Source organism: Polyodon spathula, chromosome 15 (genome assembly GCF_017654505.1).
Source record: "Polyodon spathula isolate WHYD16114869_AA chromosome 15, ASM1765450v1, whole genome shotgun sequence".
NCBI lineage: Eukaryota > Metazoa > Chordata > Actinopteri > Acipenseriformes > Polyodontidae > Polyodon > Polyodon spathula.
Window position 1 is genome coordinate 19,218,987 of NC_054548.1, and position 23,894 is coordinate 19,242,880.

General features: G+C 39.2%; 1 protein-coding gene across 1 annotated transcript; it reads left to right on the plus strand.

Moving 5' to 3' along the window:
* The first annotated feature begins 3,541 nt into the window (after window positions 1-3,541).
* LOC121327707 (P2Y purinoceptor 8-like) lies at window positions 3,542-13,726 on the plus strand. Its single transcript, XM_041271855.1, has 3 exons — window positions 3,542-3,586; window positions 8,068-8,120; window positions 11,237-13,726. Exon 3 carries the CDS (start codon window positions 11,276-11,278, stop codon window positions 12,335-12,337), a length of 1,062 nt encoding a protein of 353 aa, XP_041127789.1. The 5' UTR covers window positions 3,542-3,586; window positions 8,068-8,120; window positions 11,237-11,275; the 3' UTR covers window positions 12,338-13,726.
* The last annotated feature ends 10,168 nt before the right edge of the window (window positions 13,727-23,894 follow it).

Sequence of the window (23,894 nt, forward strand, 5' to 3'; positions counted from 1 at the left end):
AAATGATGTGGGGTTTTTGTTTTTTTTCTCTTAGTAAGTCTGCATTAGGGTGCTTTCCCTTGAACGTGAGTTTTCTCCAGTCCAATTAATTTACTTTTCGATAACATGACACACAGGGTCAGGAAGCAATCATTAACGCAGCCATATGTTGACCTGAGTGTTATTTCTTTAATAAACATTAAACATTTTACAGAACATTTAAATTTGCACTACACGGTACGTTAAATATTTTGCATAAAGTTTCATTTTAGAAATAGGGAAATACAGAATGTCAGAACTGGAGACACCCGTTTGCTCTGGGATCAATGAGATGAAACAAGTGTGCAGGTGGAAGTCTGTCTGTGTCTCAACTCAGAGCTGTTCTGTTATGGGCGCATGCCAATCTGCTTTAGACCAAGACACCTGGATTCTGGAGTAGTTTTCACACATTGAGCTATGTTCTCCTTCAGAAACAAAACACTTATATAGGGTAAAGAGAGCGACTCACTTGACTAACTATATAATTATAGCATTGCTTATTTTATTTATTTTATAGTAGATTTTAAACAGGGCCATTGAGTACCAAGTGTCATTCTAAAGAACTAAGTTGGTGCAATCTGAAGCCTTAGATAGCCACATTTGCTTTTGGATCATTGTGGCAAAGTGGCTGCTGATCTTAAACAGGTGCAGGGATGATGCCGTGCATGAATAATCACAGACAGACAATTGTAATCCGATTTGGAAAAATTATGCTTTATTTGTAAATCCCAGTCTTGTGACCAAATAATAGGCTCCGGCTATACACATCAATGCATAAAGCATGGAGAACAAAAGACAGGGATTGCAACATAAATAATAAACACATATCATCCATCCCATAATATTACTTGCCATGGTCACCAGTCCAGGTGTGTGCAGTAGTGCTCTTGGTGGGTGATAACAATTATTTATAGTGACTGTGGTGAAGTGTTGATCCGGCTTTGTGCTGGCAACAGCTCCGGATACGTGTTAGCCATCTGATGGTTTAAGACATAGACAGTTACTAACAGACACAAACAAACAAAACACTCATGAATATTGCTTAAACACAGGTTTAATTCAGCAGTGGTTATTGATCTCTCACGGTCCTTCAGGTTCAAGTTCACAAACCAAGTAAAGGAAAAGATTACGATTCTCCGTCCCCCTTATATGCTGTCACTCATGACCCCTTGGTAAATGAATGCAGCTGCTTTACAATCTGCGGCTGCTACGTTGGTCCGTTCCAGGTCGATACGTTCTTGCAATGGAGTCTCGCCTTTTTCCAAACTGACCAATTTCCCGACCTGGGGAAAGAAATCTCAAGCCAGCCTATCCAAAGATCTCTGCCCTTGCTTAGCGCCCTCACAGGTCGGGAGTGAGATTTTCAACCAAGGTTCATTACATTTCACAATCATATAAGATAAAGGAGAGGGCTGGTTTGATCACAAGACCGTAGGACCTCAATTGTGAGTCCCAAACTCTACCAACAACCATTGTACAAAATTCACAAAGCATTGTTTCTTAGTGGAGACTTTCTAAATGACTGGCTGCTTAAAATGAGGAAGACTGCCCCCTCCCCCTGGTGCACAGTAATAATGAATAAACTGATTTATTGATTTTTTCAGTTTAATAATGCTTATTTATGAAGGAACGCTTCTTGTGTTTACTTTATTATAAGTAATGCAATGACAACATGAAAAAGCCTACTGATGCATAATTTGTGTACATTTAAATGAACCCTACAAGTGTAGTACTAATGGCTGCTTAGTTTTGTAATACACCTTGATACAAATAAATAAATAAACCAACCAGTGTCTTCTGTGGTAGCTCACTGTGGATATAAAAATGTGTTACTGTATGCCAAGATGGTTTCAAATCTTAAGATCCTGGGATAAATTTGCATGACAAAGGGAAGCACTGCATAAACAAGAACACGTAGTCAGAGTTGCAATTAATTTTCTCTTTAGCTTATTGTACAGACAACTTTAAAAATACAACGATTCATGACAAATTAAATTATAATACCATTTGATTAACAGCCAATGTGTCAATTCTTGCATTGTCCATGTTTCCATATGCTCCATGTAACAAGCCTATGACAAACTCAATCTCCTCCTGCGTGACTTTCTCTGCAGTCTGAAATGGATAGACTAGCACCCTTCACATTAGATGTGCCCACTGTATTGAAAACTCGCAAGTCAAACCACATTCATATGGTTTTGCTGCTGACAGAAACGCATGTTACAACATTGATTTAAAATCGTCAACAGCAACAAGTTAACACATATTGACGCCGTGTCTTAACTTGCTTACCTTTCACTTGCATTTAACAGTTATGTGCTGCTTGTGCTCTGAGTCTGACTTCAGCCATATCAATCATTCTGTGACAGGCTGCTATGCTATGCTGACATGGAAGGGAGGCTTGAGATCTGTACTGCTCTTAATGTGTTTTACAGTGCTTAAACCTCAGATAGGTAATGCACATTACACAGACGTGAATACACAGTTTAATTTGCTTGAGTTAGTTGTCATGATTTTACTGGGAGCAGAATTGATTACATTTGAACCTTGAATATCAATAAAGTATATACTGCCCAGACAAACATGCCCAGTCTTAAAATAATACATCTTACTAAATGTGTTGAAATAGCTGAATAGATACAGTATTTGTATCCTTTTGAAATTTAACCAAGATATTTAATGAGGGCCAACATCCGTTGTCAAGCTTCTGGGTGTAGAGGTGATTGGCTCAGTCCTGGGATCGGATGCCCTTTACATTTAGCTCTTCTGAGCTGTGGGTTGTTGCTGCAGTGAGGGGACATGATTGGATATTTTAAATGTTATCCATTTAAGTGCAGTCATTTGCTCAACTCTTATCTATTTTCTTGGAATAGAAATGGAACGTTTATTGCCCATAGACCCCATGTGTGCCGTATACCTTGAAATCCTCAATAGACAATCATACCCTCTTCAAAATGAAGTAACACAGTGGGGTCCCTAAGTGACTTGCCAGGTTAAAGAGATGCTGCTGTGAGCACAGGATGAGTCACACAGCTTGGAAGGCACCAGTTTGCATCTGGGCTGTCCAAATTGGGGGTAAATAAATACAAATAATAATTGGTCACTCTAAATTTAAAAAAAAAATAACAATTAGGTAACACATTTTTAAAAGCAAGACGACCCTGTATAGTGCAGTGGCAACAGGATGTATTTGATTGTTCCCAAGAAATGGATTGCAATTCTGGGAATGACAGCACTTCTGGGATGGACCTCTTATTAGAATCTTTGATTTTCTGTCTTGCAGACAATTATCTACAGCATTCAGTTATGCCAATGTATTTATAGTAGTAACTAAGGGGTCTAAGTGGGGTAGAAGTGCTGATAAAAAGCTCACCCCCAGTCATTTTGTATTAAGGCTTTTATCCAGCAGGGCACATCTGACTTAAATGCAAACAATACAGATATAAATGCCATGCACACAAACAGTTAACTGAAAAAACCCCAGCTCTACGATTTCCTGATCTGTACATGTGAAAACTAGTGTGAAAACGCAACCATTTGCCACTCTGGTTAAAGCTCTGGGTAACAGGTAAGCTTTGTCTTTTGTTGTATCTGACTAAGTTTGAAGAGCTGTGTATGTGTGTGCTAATATTTAATTTTTTTTTAGCACCCATCCAGGTGTTCAGTATTCTGGATACATGTCAGTATTAATGCTGAACTATTAAAATGATATAAAACAACAACCATCTTTTAAAGACAGAAATCAGAGGCACTCAGAAATCATTTTTTTGGTTGTTATTTATTTATTTAGTGCTGCTACAATAAAACATAATGTAATATATAGTTTTAGTTTGGCGATTACACGCCACATGTCTGTGTGTGGGTGCTCCTGCACAAAGAAAGAGTAAGGTTGCTTTTCTGTAGATATAAATCTGTATTTCAAGAGTGTGATTGTTTTTCTGCATATATCTTAAATATATCTTATATATCTTAAAGCTTGATATATAGGCCAAGTGTAGATATTTAGAAGAAAAACAATGGTCAAAGGTAACTATGTTGTCAGTTGACGGACTGTCCTTAGGCAATCCATCTAATATGCTTATAGTACCTTTCGTTTGTCACTATTAAAATGGTTGTGAGTGACACAGAAAGAATAATGTGAGCAATTAAGTGTGCTTGAATTTAAGTTAACTGAATCAACTATTTCTTATTAAGAGACCAGATTCATGCTAGAATGGTCAACCAAGGTCAACAGAGAAGAGTGATACTCTTTTTGCTGTATATACTCCACTGTACGACCATGGTAAACATACTTTCTTCATCAAGTGAAGCAAGCAAGTTTGCAACTGTGCCAGGAATATTTCAGTTGACTGTAAATCCTGTTAGAAACCTGTGTGCTTGGCAGTGGGTTTCCTGTTTATTGTTTCACAACAAAAGCACCTGAAGTGTGTTTTAAAACGTCTGCAATGTATTGAGAGAACTGTGCTTGGTCTTTAGTGAAAGCAGTGGGATTTAGTTTTGTGCACCAATAAAGGGAGACTGGAACACATTTCAACAAGAGGCTATTTAATTTAGAAATTTGCTCAGAATTACATTTTGGAAGTCGGTGTGACAAACAGCTTTTCAGCTTGATGATTCTGGTTACAGCCCATCTATTATTATTATTATTATTATTATTATTATTATTATTATTATATATTATTATTATTATTTTATTATTATTATTATTATTTATTAGCAGACACATCAAAACCTTAGATTTCTATAAAGAAAACAAATATACTCCTAAACTGGTTGCCAATAATCAATAATTAATTAAATGTCAAATGCTAACATGACATTGTTCAAAGAAATACCAAACCAGCAATGTATAATTGAACACCCTCTCTGCAAGGCTACTACATCAGAGGAAACATGGTTCTCGTACTGCTAACACCTCTGTCACTTCTCAGTGAAATGACTGACAATATTGTTATCTTGAGCTGCACATTTGAAACAAACCATTTATTTATTTATTTTATGTCACAAGAGGTTCTTATTCTTGTAATGATGATGTAAGTCCATCACCTCATCTATAAAAATAGAGCCAAATAAATGTATACATTTTCTGGTTGACTGGACTCACTGTTGTATGTTGAACAAGCACATGTTATTTTGATAGTCTCAACTCAACTGTAACGTTGTTGGGCGTGTCTGTAGACAACCGCAACAGAAGTATTAGAGAGATATTTATCACTGTGGTTTTATGTGGCACATCCAGATGTCTGAGAAAGTGATGAACTGACATTGTTAAGGGGAGAGCAAGACATTTCCCTTCACAGCATAATTAGTAGCGCTCCTATTCTTGCAGTAACTTATTCTATATTTGCTACTGCAAAACTAGACCTTACTTAAACAGCATGGGTCTGCTCTCATAATAATTCAAATGACATAAAATCATTCACATAGCAAGTAGTAAATATAGAACAAAATGAGAGAACATGACACTATGAGAGAGGGAATAAAGTAGACATAGACTACATTTGTTTGCTTGTGCCTTCGGCTTGCTTGGGTTTGCTGGTGACAGTTTTTTAGATGTAGGTTCATAGATATTGAAATAGTCAGTCAACCTGACATTAGCTCTGACAAATCAAATTACCCTGCCAGGCCAGTCATCCCCATATAGAAGCTTGCCACAGTAGTTTTGCATGGTATTTTTGCAGTTTTACTTTTCCCATAGCAATACTGTGCATTTACTATAGTTTGCACTGGTTTGCTATGTTTATTAATATACTTTACCATACTTCACTATGGTATGTCTAGAGAGGATATGCTAAGAATATACAATGCCCTAGTTTGACCCCACCTAGAATACTGTGTGCAGTTTTGGTCACCTCACTATAAAAAAAGTCATTGATTGCACTTGAAGGTAGCGAGAAGGGCAACTAGTCTGATCCCAGGACTTAATGGCATGATCTATGAGGACAGGTTAAAATAATTAAATATTTTCAGCTGGGAAAATAGAAGGGACACAGGGGACATTATTGAAGTCTTTAAAATCATAAATGGTATAGATCAAGTTAACCCAAGACACTACTTAAATTTAGCACAGAGAGAAGAACAAAAGGTTGAGTATAAGTAAGTTTAGAACAGAAGGTTATAAATGCATGGAACAGCCTAACAACAGGTCAATCAATCTTTATTTTACATAGCGCCTTTCATAGTGGACCACCGTCACAAATCGCTTTACAAGATAGAGAGGAACAATGCTTAATACATTAAATACAGTGAAATACAGGGAATAGCACATTAAAAACAAACAGTAAAAAAACAATGCAAATACATTCAATACAGGCATTTTACATTAAATACAAGGCTAGGATGTGAATTCTAAACATTGTCGATGCATGTGTCATTGTCACAAAGACGGCTGAGTGGTGACGTCAGAACCAGGAAATGAATACACCGAGACAGGACAGATGAGGTGAAATGATGAAGACGCTTGCTTGCGCCGGTTTATTGAAAAAAAAAGGTTTAAACAAACAGAAGACAGGACACGGCACGTTACACCAAAATAAATAGACAGACAAAAACGGACTAACACTTAACAAACGGTGAGCAGATAGACACACTAACAAACACGGTGAGTTTAAATAAACACGTATTGTGCTGGTCCTAATAGCAATTGAAATCAAACTCCAACTTGGTTTCTCCTCCTCTCTCTCCCGTTAAAACGTGCATCTATATATACTGTTGTGCTGGGATTCAATTACCAATTAATTATGCACTTGAATCCCAGCATGTGAATTAATTATGTGCAAACTCTGCTCACATATTAAATACTTTAAATGCACGTGAAGTGATGTACAATCCCGTGCCTAAATACAATTATACATTTTTAAACACACGTGAAACACAGACCCATTTATATCCCGTGTACTAATGCCTATACACCAACATTTAACACACCACACGCAACATATAACAGAAAACACACACAGGGGCGGGACACTTTGTCATAGTCATACAGAATTACACGAATAAGATGGTGTGAAAAACCTGAAATAGCAAAGTAGACAACACCTAACAACAGATATCAGACATATAGACTACTGAAAGCAAGAGACAACAAGTGGTTCTTGATTGCTGATTTGAAGCGAGAGACTGTGGGAGCTGCACTCACTAAGGCTGGGAGAGTTCCAGAGAGTCTGGGCCATGAAGCTAAAAGAGCACACTTTTTCTTGGGTATAACAAGCAAGCCAGGTGAAGTAGAAGGATCTAAAACACTGGAAACATTAAAAAAATTTATAGATTCTATGCATTTAAATTAGTCCTCCCTGGTAGGGGAGAATGGTGTGCTAACAAGCGATGAGCCTTGATGGGCTGAATGGCCTTTTCTCGTTCCCAAAAGCTTCTTATTAAACTTGTGTTCTTGTTGTTTACAATGCTTACCTATGCTTTACCATGCTTTCACTATGCTTCATTCTACTTTGCTAGGATTGTAGCTATGGCATACTTTTAAAAGCGTCTCCATAATCAACTGGCATATCTAGTCAAGGAGTGGCATGAGCATGTGTGCAAGCTGCTGAGCAGGGCTGTCTTATTTCTACAGTATTGCTTGCTAACCAAGCCCTGCCTGCCTCACTGTCAAACTGAGGACAATATCATAACAAAGTGGAAAAACCTCAAACAACTCACTGGAATCAGAAGTGCTGTCAATGAGCTGTTGTTTTTTATGTGGTGACAATTTAAACAAACTTAGGGGGAGCTGTGGATAATCAGAGTAAATGCAAACAACATTCAGAAGTGCAGGGTCAATGCAACCTTTCGATCATTCGTTTCTGCCAGATGTAAGCATGCTGCATTTTCATTGCTGACAGTAACCTTAGGAATCGAACTTTTAATCTGAACAATAAAAAGAATACTATAAATCTAGATTGAATGTTAAATACATAAAGGTTAGTAAGAAAACAAAGTGTTGTTTTTTTTTCATGGGATTAGAGTAAATATCTATAGAAACGCACTAGCTTTCAAAACCACAAAAGTTAGAAATTAAATCTAATAGGTGTTATTTCTTTCTGCTTATTTCAGATGATCTGATTTAAAAGGAATCAACGCAAGAACCTGCTTATTCCTGAGAGAAGGTAAAAAAAGGTTACCGTTTACTGAGAAAATATCGTTTCCTATTAAACACAGTAATAACTAGAAACAGATTCTCTAGGTGAAATCTATAGTTGGGCGCAGATAAAAAGATAAGTTGAAACAGACTTAAGCAGTTTAGAAAAGCTTTGTCTCTAGATGGTTTAACACAGACTACCAGAGCACAAGCATTGAGCAGAACTGACTGTGGGGAAATCTGCAGCTACTCCAATACCAGCATGAACTAGAGGTGTAGGCTTGCTGTTGTGCTTGCAAAATACACTTTGTATTTACTGGTATTCATGGTCTTTTATCACGCAGCAATAATAGGGAGCACTAATGCTGTAGCTTCTGATTTTAATCTTATTAAAGGGGTTGCATAACAAGCACATTTTAATCACAGTGGTGGTAAAGATATTTGGTCTTTTTAAGAGTAAATATAAATTTATTTCTGTTTGAAAATAAGTTCATCTTGAGATTATTTTCAAAAGTTTCCACTGGAAAATATTTGATTTTGTTGATGTTTTTGATTTGATCAAGGGGGTTATGAATTTTAGTTAAAAGGCTTCTACAGGAATTAAAAATAAATAAATAAATAAATAAATAAATAAATACAAGACAATCCAAAAGATGCACAGACAAAAACATGAGAACATGCAGTATGAATGACAAAATCTAATCAAACATTTGTTTGGGGATTTGAATGTTGAAGCTGTAAGTTTGGTGTATAATAATAATAATACTGCAAAACTTAACAGAAATAACTAATAAAAGTAACTATTTGATTTATTGGGTCACCTTTTTAATGAAATATCACTTGCTTAAACTAAAATATTGTATTTTGGAACTATGATTATTTGATGGCATATTTATTACTGAGTACTGTAATGATATATATATAGATATATATTATATTACCTGCATACTATTCATATAATATATATATATATATATATATATATATATATATATAATATTATTTGCTTAATTAGACATTTTTACTTAAACAGCTCTTAAACAGTTGCAGTTCTAGTTACTTATCAAATGTTATAGCTAACTTGAAATATGCAAGTGTTCAAGAGCTGAAAACAAGTAAAAAGGTCTAATTATGCAAATTATCAGTTCAATTAAGGGTCTAGTTAAGTAACTGAGAGCTCCCTTGGAATGAAAACCAGCAGCCACAGGGGTCCCTGGGACCCAGTTTGAGAAGCCCTGATCTAAGTGATCTTTAAAATGGTTTTCTGGTATTCGGTGTGAAAGTATCAGTCTGAACTCTGTGCTCATATGCATTTTTTTTTTAAATGTAGATACCATCGTGACATTCAAAATTACCCAGACCATTAGTACAAACAACTAAAGTCTGACAATTCATCTATGATTCATAACCATTCAAATCAGTAATGAAACTACATTGATTTATTATAGATAACTGAGTGAAGCGTTTTTTACACTTCAGTTATGAAAAGTAGTGCGTCAGAAATAACTAACCTTCGACATACTGGTAACACCCAAACAAGTATGTTTCCGCCTGTAAAATGTTTTAACCGAATCTCCAGTGCAGTGCCACTGTCTCTTCCCAATTCCAAATACTAGAAGTAAGCTTTCACCACGGATCACATTTCAGTAATGAAGCTCAACACTGTGACAGAATCAGTTACTGTTGTGTGAGTTTGCAACCCCAAAATGCAAAATTATTCAGCAGGTAATTTTAATTTTAATTTTATCCAACAATGACGTATTACATGCGGCACCAGTGCAGACATTTTGGAATTCTTTCTCCAATAAAACCTGCGTGATTGTGTAATTACAACAACAAAACATTTTAGAAATGTGATGCTACAAATTATGTAATTAATAATTAAACAACAATAGTGCTAATTCCTTTTTGTCAAGCTACCGGGGGGGGGGGGGAGCATACACGGCTTCCCGCTCACGATTCCTTGACGGTTGCAACTTCTCGTCCCCTCATTTGTAACAAGAGTCCTGTAACCGGGTCCCGATTGTTCTATCTGCTTAATTATTATTTCAAATAAATAAATAATAAGTGTTGTATAACAGTATAATAAATGTGAATACACTTTTAATCTGGGTGAGAGACTGAAACACACAGCAGATTCATACAACAACGGTCTTCCCCAGGACCACCCAAAACACTCGCCCACTGACTAGAGATCTATGAGCCCAATCATTACTGCATTTTTGGTGTGATTTTATGCAGACACTCTTCTGCAGTGGCTGCTGTTGAAGCTAAGTTTTACTTTCATGGGTATGGTTCTTGACTAAGGCAAAACTATCTGAGGGGTTTATTTCTCCTTTTTTTTAATCATCCTTTGTATGTGCTGGCGCCTGATTGTTAGAATTGCATTGAATGCCACACAGGAATATCAATATTTTAAAAGACGAATTACAACCTCATACATGTGCCCTTTTTGTTGATAAGCACCCCACAGAGTGGAGAAATCAGAAAGCAAAAGAAGTGGGTGGAATGAGTGCAGCTTTTAAGTTTTCTTTCCTGTTATTAAATAGCATGAAGTGTTAATAATTACCTATTGCACTTGATAGTAGAAGATTTTCTTCTGGTCCTTGATAATATCCCATTGCATGAGTTGATACAAATCTGATTACTTGGTATAATAACTGCAAATCTAATTGTAATAAAACTACCGCAAATTATTAAGAGTATCAGAATCTGGGATATATATATATAAAGGAACCTGTCTGTTTGTTCCTCTGTTTGTCACATTTTTACATTCAGTTACAATGGTGTAGGTTGTGGTGAATTGACATACAGTAGAGGGCCTATATTACCACATTCTTCTTTCTTACTAGATACAGATTACTCCAGTTCTATGATAAGATTTACTTTGTTTTAAAGTTCAGTGGGCACACATTGCACCCACTGTATGTTCAGCAAGGGTGCAGCAAAATTATACAGTTGGAATGTATAATCACCAGAAACGAAAACTCTTGTTAGTTCACTTGTTGAAACAGGTCTGGGTTAAAGACGGTTTTCCCCTTTTGCCTTGATTGGTGCAGAGATATCAGTTTAATTCATAAAGGTGTCACAGGAAATGTCTTAATCTACAGTCTTGAAATTTTGATTCTTGTTTTTCCATTTTAGATTGTTGTTGGCATGATTAAGTGAAGAAACAACTGCACCATGGCTCTGAATGCAACTCGGCTGGATAATGTAACCCTGGGGATGTTCACTAACAGTACAGTGAGCTACACCCTTTCTGCTGTCTACATTATTGTGTTCTGCATCAACTTACCAGGCAATGGGTTCTCCCTCTGGCTGCTTTTGTTCCATACTAAACCCAAGACGCCTTCCATTATTTTTATGATAAACCTCACCGTCACTGACCTGGCACTCTGCATGTTCTTACCTTTCCAGATTGCCTATCATATCAATGGCTATGACTGGATCTTTGGGGAGACCCTCTGCAGTTTGGTGTCTGTCATGTTCTATTCCAACATGTACTGCTCCATCTTGACCATGACTACCATCAGTGTAGAGCGCTACTTTGGAGTGGTGCACCCAATGCGTTTTGACTGCAGGAGAACCCGATATGCATTAGCAACCTGCTTGGGAATGTGGGGCATTGTTTTGCTTGTATTGTACCCTTTGGTGAGCACAGACTTGACATATCGGGTTAAGGAGCTCAACATTACAACCTGTTTTGATGTCCTCAAAAAAGACATGCTCCCATCGATGGGGGCATGGGCAGCATTTCTGTTTACGCTGTTCGGCGTCCTGTTCCTGATTCCGTTCCTTTTAACAGTTTTCTGCTACACTAGGATCATCCTGAAGCTTGTCAAAACCAGCAAGTATGGCAGTGCACAGAAGAAAAGAGCCGTCTATCTGGCTGCCATGGTGCTTTTTGTATTTATTTCCTGCTTTGCACCAAATAACCTCATTCTTCTTGCCCATATGATTGGCAAGCTTTTTTACAACAAGTCTTACTACCCGGCTTATAAGCTGACTCTCTCCCTTAGCTGCTTGAACAGTTGCCTGGATCCCTTTATTTACTATTTTGCTTCCAAAGAATTTCGGAGAAAGTTTCGGCATTTATTGAGTATGCAAGCAAACAACAGCAATACCAACACAGTGCACTTCAGAAAAGAGAGCTTTTTGTCAGCTGCATCTTTGTCACAAGGGCAGGCAGATGATGAAGTGGATCTGAGGTCATCAATTTATAAGAGGAAAGCAAGTTTTTTTTAGAAGCCTCTGAGTTACATGCCCTTACCTTGAACTTCCAAACCTACTCACTCAGAAATATTGAGGAAGAACAAAACATTGTGCACAAGAAGCTAAATAAAATCTTGGACTAGGCCATAACGAAACACGTTGAGGCCCCCATATTAACATTGTCTGTAAATCGCATCACAAACAATATCACAGCAGTGACCTTAGATAGTCGACTGAGCAACCATCATGCTTTCAGTGTTCAGCTGTTTTCAGATGTTTTTATTGCACCAAGACAATTTCATGCATCAACTGAATTAAAGAACAAAGCATTACGAAAGTATGTCTAGTTATAGTATTGAATGTTTAAACATGTGTGCAAATGTTTATTAAAACTGCACCTCCATGTTTCTAAAAATGTTTTGCAAGGGAACATGAAAACTTTTAAAAATGATTATACTTTGAAGCAGTTTTGAGAAATAATGCATTACCTCTAATACATTACTGTAATTTGTTTCCTTTTTCAGATAAGTAACGAAATGTGGTAACGGATTACAATTTATGTAAAAAACAATAACGTAGTTACCTTTAGTTAGTATTGCGTAACATGTCAAATATTGTCAGAGCAATCCAATTAGATTTTTTTTTTATGTGCTTTATCTGCTGTAAATAGTGGTGTGTGTGTGTGTGTGTGTGTGTGTGTGTGTGTGTTAGGTTGGCAGGGATGGGTTTAAATCTGTCCCTGCCAACAATCAAGGGTGTGGACATTCCCCAGTTCGGTAATTGATGCTAATTGGGGAGTGGCCACATGTATAAAGGAAGCAAAACCCTTTGTTTTAGGGCGGAGGGCGGAGGGCAGAGGATTTTTGTATTGTGCAGCAATGTGGTAGTGAAGGTTAATGCCCAGCCTAGTCATAGTTTTTTTTATTTATTTTTTTTTATTTTATTTTGGCCCCCGTACCGTGTTTACTTTGTTCATGTGTTTTGTGTTGTTTTGTTAATAAACATGCTCAACCTTGGTCTAATTCCTGCCAGCAGAAGCATTCAATGGGGTTACTATTTTATGATAATATCTATTTTAAAAACAGGAACTGTGGAGTTTTTTTAAATGTTTTAGCAAAGTGCTGTTCCTGTTGGCAATGCTCCATTAACTGTCTTTTCTTTAACATCGCAATGGCTTAAAGTGCTGAATGCTGTCACTTTCATGTTTAACTGCATACAAATGTAATTGGATATTTTTCAGAATCAGTAAAAAATGTTTTTAAAAAGCTGTCAAAAAATTGTAAATTTTTCTTGTACACACCGATGCTTAAATCATAATCATAGTTTTGTCATATACCATGCTGTTAATGTCTGTGTTATACCAAGGACATATTTCTCAACTCCAGCCCTAACTCTGCCTAACCAAGCTTACCACAGATTTATGCAACGGTGACATGTCTGGTAACATTTCTGGTGTGTGCATATATTCATTTTGATCCGTTAAATTGCTGTATACCAGTTGATAACAAACATTAATTGCAAGAAGCCGTTAGAACATCTGGGATGTTAAGTTACTTTTCATACTACACAGTTACCCCAGGTGATTCAGTCATGGTGGAGCACTTCCATAATGTAATACCTGTTAACACAGTGTCTATGAGTAACAGAATATTAGTTGGCTTAATTATATACTGTATATCAATTGTGGTGTTATTTAAATGGCACTGCTTCAATACCCAGGTAATCAGATCAGATCTAGCAAGCTGAAGTATATACAAAATAACGTTGCACAAAACAGACCATTCAAATATAGAAATGTATCTAGCTGACCAGGGGACAACTCTACATTGAAGAGGCGCCATTTCTTTATGAGGTTGTTCAGTGCATTCAGATATCACAGTGTGTAATTTTAATAGTGTTTATTGTAGTTTTTAATTAAGCCTTTATTGTAAAAAAAAAAAAAAAAAAAAAAAATGAATAAGTTACTACTGACTGACTTAAATGTTGTGATAAAGTGCCCCTAGGTGTTGCCAGATTAACAAGCAGGAAGGAAATAGATGACAAATATCTTGACATACTCCATTGTGTCAAACTCTCAAGAAAATGCTGTCAGAAAAACTCAATCTATGTACAAATAGAGCATTATATTTACAATCATACTTGCTCACAACCTCAACTCACTTTGTGTTGTTATCTTCAGCTGCCTTAAAACACACAGCTCTGCAGTCACCGTCTTTCTGCGCCATGCCATACACTGTCAGGATGCTTTATTAGGACCTGGTTGGATTTTAAACCCTAGTGTGGGGCCTGTTCTTCTGGTATACCCGGGTCCCTTGATTACTCTGGAAAGGATGAACGAATGGCATAGTTCATTAAGCATCATTGTGGATTAATTTCACAATACAATGATGCACTTTTACTGGGATAGCAGTGGCTACTTTCAAGGCAGCAATGCACCCGCCTACCACCAAGCATGATGGAGACTTCAGGTAACATCTCAAGCATGATTTGGATGAACAACACATTCATCATCAAGATCTTCTGCTTACCGCTCTGCACCAATTGTGATTGATTAGCATCCATCAAGACACCTCACAGCCCCTTCTGTAGTCTTTTCCAACTCATTTCAAGGCTGTGATCACAGCAAATGGTACCGCATTCCAATGTTATACACATGTCCTAATTAAGTGGCCAGGCCACTGCCCCTTTCAAACTCAGATAAAGCTATGCTTTAAATGTGTGGACCAGCTAACTAAATTTGTGTCTTTGCTCTCATTAAATTTGCACTCTGCTGCCCCCTGGAAAATGGAAATGAAAATACATTTTCAGTAGCATGGTCTTTGTACAGAGCTGCCTGAACAGTTAAGAACAAAGTATAGTTTCCTTCATATTTAGTAACATTTCAGTGAACTTTAATTATCTGCTGTACACTGCGGGAGAACATTACTTTTTTATACCAATATACCCAGGATACCACACCCAGAATTCTCACTTCAAATGAAATTAGAAGAATCAAAACTGCCGTACCAGTACTTCCAAACAACACTCAACATGTTTTCTTCTTTTCATTAGAACAAAGTAAGATTACGAGAAAGGTTAAAGGGACTTTTGTTTAACACCTTCTAAGGGCGTATCTACTTCTTGTGGTTTTGTGTTTTTAAAGAGAAGTATCCGTTTTCACTCCACATGCTTTATAGGTGTTATTTCCATTTTCTTGAGAAATTAAAACAAACCATCTGCTTATTGGAATACAAAACCAATAGTTTACAACAAACTAAGCTCCCTAAGATATAATCTAAATAAATTGACTGCAACTGCCCATTCCCAAACAAGTTGTTAGCCTGCAACACTATACGCGACACGTCTCACCAAACATCCTTGATGCTGTTCATATCTACTGAAAAGATAAGTACTATTATACTAGTGAGATTTTTCTCATATGACATATTCTCTAGTTCCTCTGCTTGCTTTGTTATAAAGCCTGTTAAAAAGAAATATGTTTCTCCAGAGGTCTCTGCTGACGTTCTCAAGGCAAGACAATTTGTCATGAGAGCTCTGTGGATCTAAGAGACCTGGGGCCTCAATATAGGTCCAGCATTCCTCTTTGGGTTCATGTGTAAGGCTTTAACCTGTCCAGGACTGGGAGGGTGGAGGTTGTAGGATGTTCTGTCTTTCTCTCACTTCACACAATTGTATAATAGTCTTTTTCATTAGCTGCATAATACACATAATCTATCCCCACATCCAATGTTTCTATTCCTTCAGTTTGTCTTGGTTTAATTGACTTTAGGGGTGTCCTCAGTGTATCTCTAGTCAAACCAAGGTTTTAAAATAATTTCTGTTACCCTTATAGGCACCAGCAAGACTGTTGCCACTGCCTCCTTTTCTTCTGTTGAAGATATTTTGGCCCTTTCTTTGTTTTATTCTATAATTTAAGATATGAATGCAGATTTTTCACACCAATGGTCTAACTGCAAACAGTGTTACACTAAAGCATCTGCACATCCTGTGTTTTAAGTTTAGATTCACAATAATCTCAGCCCACAAAAACAGGGGACCAGTAATAAAGTAGAAATGTATTTTAAAGCATTGAATAGCACTTCTATAAGCACAGACACATAACTGATTATTATCTTCATTTAAATTACATTGAAACCGATGTAACGGTTTGTTCAAAACCCAAGACATTGTTTTGTTAAGGTATTATAAATTAAAATATTTTAAGCCACATGCAATTAGAAATATTTTTATAATCTTGGCATTTTAAAGCATCTTTTTAAATCTGCATGCCAGGATTTTAGTTTTTTTTTTTTTAAGTATACAATGGACTGTATGGTCAGATTGGAGAAGCAATCTATCACAATGAAAAGGCATCAGTTGTAAGCCGTATGTTCTAGTTTCTAAACATTCTATTACAATCAAAGTTTTCTGTCAAGGGAATCAGTGCAGATAAATCACTACTGGTGCAACTAAGCAATGTACAAAATGGAGTATCCTGTGGTGTGGTTGTTCTGACATTTCAAAATGTAAAGTGGTTAAACCAATGTATAGTTTCATACCAAAAAACATGCTCCCACGAGTACAAGTACTTACTGTGTACGCCACCAACTCACATTGTTAAAAATACAAACACACACACACACACTGACAAAAGTAAGACAGCTATGCAAATGATACAAAATAATAGATCTACAGATATCACAAAAAATAAGACACTCATTTCACAAGTGCACTGTCAATGTTCTCAGTTTTATCGTAAGAACATAAGAAAGTTTACAAACGAGAGGAGGCCATTCGGCCCATCTTGCTCATTTAGTTGTTCGTAGCTTATTGATCCCAAAATCTCATCAAGCAGCTTCTTGAAGGATCCCAGGGTGTCAGCTTCAACAACATTACTGGGGAGTTGGTTCCAGACCCTCACAATTCTCTGTGTAAAAAAGTGCCTCCTATTTTCTGTTTTGAATGTCCCTTTGTCTAATCTCCACTTGTGACCCCTGGTCCTTGTTTCTTTTTTCAGGTTGAAAAAGTCCCTCGGGTCGACATTGTTGATACCTTTTAGAATTTTGAATGCTTAAATCAGGTCGCTGCGTAGTCTTCATTGTTCAAGACTGAACAGATTCAATTCTTTTAGCCTGTCTGCATATGACATGCCTTTTAAAGTCAAAATAATTCTGGTCGCTCTTCTCTGCACTCTTTCTAGAGCAGCAATATCCTTTTGTAGCGAGGTGACCAGAACCGAACACAATATTCAAGATGAGGTCTTACTAGTGCATTGTACAGTTTTAACATTACCTCCCTTGTCTTAAATTCAACACTTTTCACAATATATCCGAGCATCTTGTTGGCCTTTTTTACAGCTTCCCAACATTGTCTAGATTAAGACATTTCTGAGTTAACAAAAACTACTAGGTCTTTTTCATAGTTTCCTTCTTCAATTTCAGTATCTCCCATATGATATTTATAATGCACATTTTTAATTCCTGCCTGCATTTAGTAAGCAATAAGGCAAGACAGGGTGTGGGATATACTCTAATATCCATACGCCCGGGTGTGTTATAAATCTGGAGGCGAAGCCAAGTGGCTTTAACCACCCGGGGCAGGCGTTGATATTAAAGTATATCCCACACCCTGAAGTGCCTATTGCACTTATAAAATGAATCAACCAACATTACAAAAATAAATAAATACGTAAAAACATGTTTTAATTAACAAAAAAGTCATTTTTATTAAATATCCTTCCACCTCTGCCTAACTTTAGAAAAAATAGTCCCTTAAACATTTTTTTAAAAATGCATTAATTAAAAAATAATTTCAGATGTTGAATTGAACATTGCCACTGAGAGTGCAGTCTTGATTCGTTACACTTCTGGTAATTCTTGGTTTATTCATTACATTTTAAAGTCAAATATTACTGCCCATTTTATTTATGACACAGCACAGATGAGTCTGCCTTTAAGTCATGCAGCACAAATAAGACTGCCTTTAAATCACGCAGACCCTTCCTCACAAGACCTGCAACAGTATCAGATGAGAGTGCGTTTTTATTTATTTATTTTTGTTTTAAAATCATCCTTTGATATCCGGGGTAGTAACATGAGGTATCCATACCAGACCATGCCAGCTTCACAGTGGCGATAAAGACGTAATTTGCATGGAATATCCCGTTACTTATCAAATTGGCTGCAATTTACAGCTTGGTAACGTGGATAACTACTTGGCCAGTGTTAAGAAACAATTTAAAACAATACAGGGTACAGCACAAGACAGGATACCATCGTACCTGGACACATTTAAAAGGTATGGCAGGAACTGTCGAGATGAATTTATAAATGTTCAGCATCAGATCACACAGCTGCGCAGGGGGTGGGTCCAGTGGCAACAGACAGCGGGAGCAACGGTAACAAAACATATTTTAACCCCAAAGTCTCTTTTAAGAGGGACTCAAATATTTTGTGAAAAGCTGAAAATTTACAGGTATTTTTAAACTGTTTATTTTCAAAATGGGATAGGGAAATGCTGTAGTTCAGGGAGAAGGAACAGAGCGATCAGAATGGCGAGCTTTGAATTTATTTGAATACTTACTTTTTTTTCCCAGTACTTTAATTAACCATTGGTGTCTGGTTCAGATTCATTTAATATCTCATGTACACTTTGGTTTCCCAAAAGCTCAACATTTACATAAATCTCGTCGGTCAAGAGTTTTATTGCGATAAATTCCAATATCTCTACCGTTTTTGTTTTTAAATTCTAGGTGTATGGATATCTGCCAGTGATTTGCCCGTTTTTGAAAAACTGACTATCTAACTAATTATCTGCCTGACATCACAGATAGTTAGGAGCATTTCAGGGTTATGTTTGGATAGTAAGATTAAAATGTGTTCCTCTGTTTATGGTGGAACAAAACCAACAAAGTCTCCATTAACTTTGCCGTGACCCTAAAATGTATGTATGGTGTATGTGTGTATGTGCATATGTATACACATATGTGCATGCATTTCTGTGTATATGTGTAACAATATGTTTTATATGACAAAAGCTAGTTACTGCTCATTCTTATGAAGTATAATTTGCTATGTTTGTCATTTTAGAGTTTAAGCCCCAGAGCCACTGTCATAGCTTTGTAACCCTTTCCAGACTGATAGGCATCCAACATTTTCCGGAGGTCTTCAGGAATTTCTTTTGATCGTGGCATGATGTGCCTGTAGAACCTGTGTGCTGACAATTTCGCTCTGATGGTAAGGGCCAAAGTTAGTCAGATTTATATCGGGCAGGACGGGCCCAAATCAGGCCTGATTGTTAACCAAAGTATTCAGACAGCTGACCCTAACTATCCCTTTAATTGGGTTAAGTTAACTAGGGGGGCAATAACTTTTTCACACCTGAAGATTGCATGTTTGATGACATTACACACCAAACAAATGAAAGAAGCGCCAAACTTTGGTGTCATTTTTTTCTCTCAGAATCCCTCTATATACTACTACAACCCTCAAAAAGATCTGACCAAATTCAATGTGGACCTACATCAGTACTGTTATCACTGCCCGAACATCAGCCTGAACAGCAAACAGCATCTGTGACTGTGTGAGACTGGAAGCAGAACTGATCAATCCACAGGTAAAAGTGATTTCTTGAAGAGCAAAGTATTACCGAAGGCTCTGCACATGACTCATCATCTTAGGGGGGCTTAGGGGATATTCAATATTGTACTTACTTGAAGTTTTTCTTAGTCTACCTTACATGATAATAGGTTATTCATGACATGATTTTTTTATTTCTAAATTTCTAAAACCATAATATGAATATTTTTTCAGGTGCACCCCTACTGCCTCTACCACCCCCAGTGCCTCCCTTCTCTGCTTCTGCCCAAGTACTTGCTCTCGATTATGAAACCAGAGGCTGGAACTGTTCCCACCAGCGGAAGGTATGGTTGAAAATGGAACTGGAAGCTATTTGACTGTGTCTTATGTCTTTGACTACACAAGGTGGTGATCCAATGAAAGAGGCTATTTGGTTGATCAGGATTATTCAGCAATTAGTGAACAGCTCATGTATGGATCCAAACAGTCTGCTTCATCCAAAAACAAAGCAGTAAATATCTATGTATGTGAAACACCTTGAAAAGATGAAAATGACAACTCATCCCTAAACACCAGTCCTGAGAAGCTCCAGGAGATGTGGCAGCTGTGGCATACATTAACAGAAGGCAGTGCCACTGTACAGGTTCCAGAGGTAACCTTGTCACTTGCAGCTGTCAACCCACCTGTACCTGAGTCCACATTTACTGCTCCATCCATGGCCTTAACACCTGCATCTGTAGAGAGAATTGTACACGTTATGATGGCCAGACAGCAGCAACAGCATATGAAGCAGACCAAAAAATGTTTAGCTTGTGGTCAGCCAAAATCTCGGTTTTCTCCTGGTGGTTTGTCAGTTAATTTTACCAGTGTTCCAACTGTATGGGCCTGAAGGTCTGACTGAACCAAAGATGCCTTTTGAACACTTTTGCACAACACAGTTCTTCCAGATGGAACCTGATGCCACAAGGCAAGAGTAGCGAAGAAGGAGAAGAAAAAGAGAAAACAGACAGAACCACAGGCTTCTGGTCAATTAAAACAGGGACCAAACAGCCCTCATATCCATATAGGATTCCCTGGCGAGGTCGACTTATATTGATATATAAATATATATATATATATATATATATATATATATATATATATATATATCTATATATATATATATATATTCTGAGGGATAGACCATTCAGCGAGGCCTCTCTGACCATCAATCGCTGAGCAAATATACAAAAGCTGCTCTATCAGGGCCCTGCTGTGAGGGGGAAGTCCCTCCCACCTCCTGTTGAAGAGGGATGTCCTCACAGTAGCACATCGTCATTTTCTCTCTCATCTCTCTGAGACAGGTCGTAGATAGCTTTTGCTTTTGCGTACCGAATTTGGCTGATTTGTTTGATTTTTCCAAATAAATTTCAAAACAAATCTACGGTAATCACGCTCTCGAGCATTGGTAAATTGGCTCTTGCTATATTCTCGTGTCAGTTTTCTGGCTAGAGCTGGTTTCGACCCCTCTTCAGGGATTAGCGAGTGGCCATTACTCTATTTGTGGCTTCGTGTAGTTGATACACCGTGTGAGAGCTGTTGTGGTGCTGTAAGTATTTGGCACAGGTGAATCGTTTTAATTCACAGCAGTTAAAAAAAAAAAAAAAAAAAACAACAACAACTGCAAGCATGTCAGTGCAGTCAACTGCATGCAAACCAACGAATTGTCCATATAGTTTAGGATCCAAATACCCCGCAACCTGAATGGAGCCAGTGCTGCATCCATGGCATCAAATGGCAGCACGCAGATTTTGGACGTGTTGCCTTGAAAGGCAACACGTCCGAACACCAGTGTGACCAGTGCTCAGCTAAGATGCCCAGGCAGGATGAACATCGATCCTGCACCAGGTGTCTCGGCCAGAACATGCAGCCAAGGCACTGGCAGGTGAGCTAGACTGCTCTCCCTGTCGGAAGTTCTAGAGGTGAACAAAGCGACGGAGAACATCCCTATCCACAGCAGAGTCTCGCTCCTCAAGCCATGGGGAAATGAGAACGGTGGTCCAAGAGCCTCCGCAGAGGTCGTCCAGGACCCTTCCTGCTACAGTGACCAGGGAACTCTCCCGTACATCCGGGTTACCCTCCCCTTCTCCACCATCGGTACAGAGGCGCAGGCACCTCTCAGGGGAGGTGAGATGGTCACCGCCGAGGCAGTACCACTCAAGGGGACGGTCACCACGCAGGCACCGCTCCCCTTCCCCAGGGGACAGGAGATCGTCAGGCAGGTACCTCTCCCCTTCCCCACGCAGGCGCAGACGGTCACCATCGTAGTCGCCTCGAAGGCCCCCAAGCTCGGCTGAGCGGTGCTTCACAGAGCTGGCAGACTGTAAGGACTCAGCAAACTATGCTGGAGACCCTATTAAAGTCTCACGGCAGGCTGCCCCCTACCACCGGGCAGCCCCAGCCCCCACAGTCTCGTTCCCCGTCCCCTCTGCCTAGACCACCTAGCCCAGGCGAGCTGTCTTTCACGGTGTCCAGGTCGGACGTGTCAAACCCAGCCACCTCTGTCGGGCAGGCCACAGTGGGGAGCACCCTGCCGCCCTTGCCACATGTGTACCTGGAGGAGTTCCTGGCGCTAATGCAGCGGGCAGCTGCAGCTACAAACGTCCCATGGCCGGCGGAACAAGAGGGAAACGGGAAGCACTTCCTCCAGCAGAGAGGGCACCCACAGCACGCCCTACCCTTATGCCAGGACTTCCTGGATTTGGTGCGCTCCTCCTGGGGCAACCCAGCGTCTGCACCTCCAGAACAGCTGAGCATTCCCCACCATCGGGGACACGGTCACAGTGCTGGTGCAAGGTTCCACCTTCACCAAGGGGAACAAGGACCCAACATGCCCATCAAAGCCTTTCAGAACAACATTGGCGGAGAGGCTGCAGGACAGAGCCACGGAGGCAGACACAGGGGAGCTCCAGACGGTGGCTAAGGTGATCACTGACCTAATAGGGGAGTTAGGTTAGGCATGAGGGAGGTCGCTGGCGGCAGTGGTGGCTGCTCACCGGCATTTGTGGCTGACGCAAGCCAAGGTCATGGAGACCGAGAAGGTAGCACTGGTGGATGCCCCCATTACACCAGGGCAGACTTTCGGGGCGGCCATTGATGTGAGCCTTGAGAGGTCCCAAAAGGCCACAGAGGTTGCCTCAAAGTTCACGCGCCTTCCGGCTTACAATCAACACCCAAGGTAGCATGCACAGCCTGCTGGCGTAAAAGGGTCTGAACACCGCCCTCCACCCCAGAGTAGACAAGCAGGCAGAAGCAGAGGCAGGGCCAGTGGCAGAGGACCACCGCAGGCCAGGGGTAACCGGTTCCCTGGCTGAAGACCGAGGCTGGCGCCTAAGAAAGACCCGCCCCTCCCAAGCCCAAGGGAGCCCGCCCCTAAGGTGCCCCAGCTGCCACCAAACCCCCCCACAACTGGACTGACCAAAGGCAACGACCCATGGCAAGACTGCACCCAGGAGTCCTATCGACTATGAGACACAGATACGCTCTACAATTCTGCATAGGTCCGCCACCCTTCAAGGGTGTGCTCCTCACCGCTGTCGAACCAGCGAGGGCGATACTCCTTCAACAGGAGATCGCCAGTCTTCAAAGGAAGAACGCTGTACGCTTGGTAAGTCCAAGCGATGCCCTCAGCAGTTTTTACTCCAGGTACTTCCTGGTGCCCAAAAGGGACGGCGGTTTCAGACCTATTATGGACCTCAGGGTCCTCAACTTGTTTCTCAAACAGAGGAAGTTCAACATGTTGACAGCACAGCGTATCCTCCAGTCCGTCCAACCGGACGACTGGTTCACATCGATCGACCTGCAAGATCTATTTCTTTTTCTATTTCACATCTATTTTCACATCCCGATAAGTCCTGCGCAAAGAAAATATCTGCGCTTCACCTTTCAAGGCAACACGTCCGAATTCTGCGTGCTGCCATTTGATGCCATGGATGCAGCACTGACTCCATTCAGGCTGCGGGGTATTTGGATCCTAAACTATATGGACAATTGGT